This window comes from Macadamia integrifolia, unplaced genomic scaffold (genome assembly GCF_013358625.1).
Source record: "Macadamia integrifolia cultivar HAES 741 unplaced genomic scaffold, SCU_Mint_v3 scaffold2542, whole genome shotgun sequence".
NCBI lineage: Eukaryota > Viridiplantae > Streptophyta > Magnoliopsida > Proteales > Proteaceae > Macadamia > Macadamia integrifolia.
In genome coordinates, this window is record NW_024868783.1 from 33590 (window position 1) to 36943 (window position 3354).

At 40.6% G+C, this 3354-nt stretch overlaps 1 protein-coding gene across 1 annotated transcript; it reads right to left on the reverse strand.

Moving 5' to 3' along the window:
* Positions 1–967: 967 nt before the first annotated feature.
* Positions 968–2876, reverse strand: LOC122066711 (DENN domain and WD repeat-containing protein SCD1-like). The gene is made up of 2 exons (XM_042630554.1): positions 2441–2876; positions 968–1482 (listed from the first exon to the last, which is right to left on the reverse strand). Exons 1-2 carry the CDS (start codon positions 2612–2614, stop codon positions 1375–1377), a joined length of 282 nt encoding a protein of 93 aa, XP_042486488.1. The 5' UTR covers positions 2615–2876; the 3' UTR covers positions 968–1374.
* Between the last annotated feature and the right edge of the window lie 478 nt (positions 2877–3354).

Consider the following 3354-nt stretch of genomic DNA (forward strand, 5'->3'; position numbering starts at 1 on the left):
GGCATGCTCTCTTACTGCCTTCCAATGCAGTTCTTCCTCATCCAAAGGCATATCCCAATCTCCCCTTCCTACATTCTACGTTGGAATGTCATTGAAGATGTGGACCACCTCTTATTCAACTGCCTCTACTCCTACAAGACTTGGACTGGCTTTCTTGCTCATTGTTGGCCTCGACGTCATAGGATTTTGCCTTTTCAGCGGGACTGGATCTAGGTTGACACTACCTTTGGTGGTTCCTCAATTTGTGACAAAGTGGGTAAGCTTGTGTTAATCGCTGCCATTCATCACATTTGGTTCGAGCGAAACTTCAGAAGATGGACTTCCAATTCCAGATCTTTTCATCATATTTGGGACCTCATCTCTTTGATGTTAAAGCAAATTGCCATCAGTGACCTTCAAATATGTTGACTCACCCAGAATCGGCTAATCATTGCCTCTTGGAATCTCCCACACCCCCCCCTACGGTGTGGTTGCTTTTGTATTTTTTTTTTTTGGCCTAGTGCCTTGCATAACCTTTCCCCCTAGGGTCCCCCTTGTTTCTTTTTCTCTTTGGTAATGAATTTTATCCACCCAAAAAAAAAAAAGAGATGGAAAATCAGTCAAGGCTTGCTGCTCAGTCACTATTAGATCCTCCATAGCTTTTGTGGATTCTCCCTCGAAAATGGCTTGTGAAGCCAATGTACAAATTTCTTCAGGAAGCTGAGGGAAATCCACCCTTCTACGTAGATCTATATGTAACTTGTACAGTTGGATAACAAAATAAAGTAGTTCTTCCATGTCATTCAATAACTATCTATTAATTATCTCTTGTGTTTCAAGATGGAACACTCTTGCTTGGTACCCCATAAATGTGAAGTGTTGTAGGGACCTCCTTAAGCAATGAGAAATGTGACTTCTGTCTCCTGTTTATCTCCTCAGCCTTAATAATCTTTCAAAGTAAATTTATAATTGGTTCCTCTAGTAATATCCTCTTCCAAAGAGAGCATGCTCATTATCCACTCTGTGGTGTTACAATCTAGCGAGAAGTTCCACTTTTGTTAAATCTACTACAGTGAATGCCTGTCTCCAGATCGTTAGCTTCTACCTTATAATTTCAATTTCCCCTGATAAGGGAACCTGCCTCAACTAGCTCAACTACAGCATTCCACCTTCAGCTATTAAATGATGGAGGTCTAGACATGATAGATAAAAAAACTCAAAATGCATGGGGGCCAAATCAATAGTAAGCAGCAAGGGAAGGGGATCAGAAGTTGGTTTAAGGACAACAATTTGCCTGGATTTGGCCTTCAAAGTATTCCCCGAAGCTACTCATTAATATATACGCCTGGAATTATACAATTAGAATCTTCCGGCTGATGAAATCCAAAAATTCTCTCATGACAATAGTTCTCTTTTCTCTGCTTTCATGGCCATACCTAGTGTTGTCAAGGTCTCCACACAAGCACCGTTGATGCACACTTGGTTTCCACAATCTACACAATCCTGAAACCAAGAATATCACCACATAGCAACCATCAAGCTCAAAGGCCATAACCCAGAATAGAAAAATACCACCCAATGCAAGTCCACCCCATGTTTCTTTACCAAATAGTTAAGTCGCTTTTGGGTTCCATTAGGCAGTCTGTAGAGTATGCTAGCAGAATTCCTTCTTGGAATTAAAAAATGCACCAACATAATGAATCAATCAGCGCAATGGGGTTTTAATGCATTAAATTTTTTCCTTTTTTCCTTCATTAGTACACAAGAGGATTGGTCAGAAGTTGGGATGCGTCTTCCCTTTGTTTAATTTCTTTGTTTCAGGGTGGGAAAGTTGTGGAAATCCAGAACAATCTGTCATGGCATAAAGCAGAGAGCACCGTAAGGCTCAGCCTCGTATCAGTTATTCGCTTTGACATCCTATAACATGGTCCAGTGGGCCTCAGATAACAACTAAATCAATGGCATGAAACCTTACTTCGACGGATAATGCCTAGAAGCTCTTCCCCAGCCCTCTGGCTACTTAGTTTGATTAGTTTTGCAATTGCTGGGCTTGCCCACCAATTCACATCAGCATTTGCAATTTAAAAGAGCCCTCTCAATGACCTTATTCATCTGTTTTTACGTAGAAAACATCATGGCTGATGAATGGGTTGTGCCAAGATTTATAAGATCACCATACGCAAGTCATCATTAATCCTCTTTGACCTTATCTTTCCACTTAAACACAATTTGTACAGCTAAATATATAGTTCTGTAAATCACGAACTGCATTCTAAATTCCAGTTCTCTATACAATTCAATATAATGGAACAACAGCAGTAGCATTTAAGTAAAAGCATTAATTACAAATTTCCATTACAAACATCAACCAGAGAAGCTAATGTTACAAATCCAAGAGACCATGAATTACTAATTCAGGAATCAAATGAGAAGCGAAAGATAGCAGCTTATTTCAACTTACTGTGGGAAGCTGAGGCGGCGGAGGAGGGTAAAGGGAGTGATTAGAGGGAGGGAATTGATCGAGGAGAGAAGGCAAGTACATGACACCAGTCCCATGGAATCCTCTGTTCCCATCGAGGGTTCGGATCTCTGGACCTATCCCGCAAACAACGAAGTACTCGAAGATCTGGGCCATTGCTTCTCTCCTCCTTCAATAGAAATGAAGAAGAAGAAGCAAAGCTACCTTTGCCCTCTTCGATCTAATTTACTCCCTTGATCTGCTCCGTCGTGGGTTTCATTCTTTTATATTTCCGAAGACAGATTCATTTGCAGGAGCTGTGATTGATAAACCACCATAGATGGGATCGAAGGAAAGGGTGGAAAAAGGGTCAATGGCTTTATAATGCCCCGATTTGGTTTCTATCGTTCACCCGGCATTTGTTAACCCAACCGGTTTCGAAGGAAATGTAAGGAAATGTTGGACATCACGCGGCCCATTGATAAAATATAAAGGAAATTTTTGGGTTCTGAAATGGCAATATTTTGCAAATATAAAAGAAATATTTTGGGTTCCAAAAAAGGCAATATTCTGCAAATTAGAAAAGGGTGGAGGTTTGCTGCCAGGTCAGCGTGGGCCTATGCCAGTGTCTGGGCCAATAGGAGATAGTGCATGAAGATCCACATAGGGGGAGGGCGGTCTTTTTATGAGGGCAATGTGTTTGGACACACAACCGGACGAGGATTTTTTCTTTGTAAGAAAATTAATCTTTGACTCGCTCTTGATCAAGTTTTCAATATTTTTATTTGCCTCGAGTGAGCTGATCAAGTAAAAAATATGAGCCCGAGTCACCCATGTCAAGTAAGAAAAGAAATCGTAAACTTGATCAAGAATAATGTAGATTTGGTTGAAAATAAAATATTGACAAGACTCGGTCT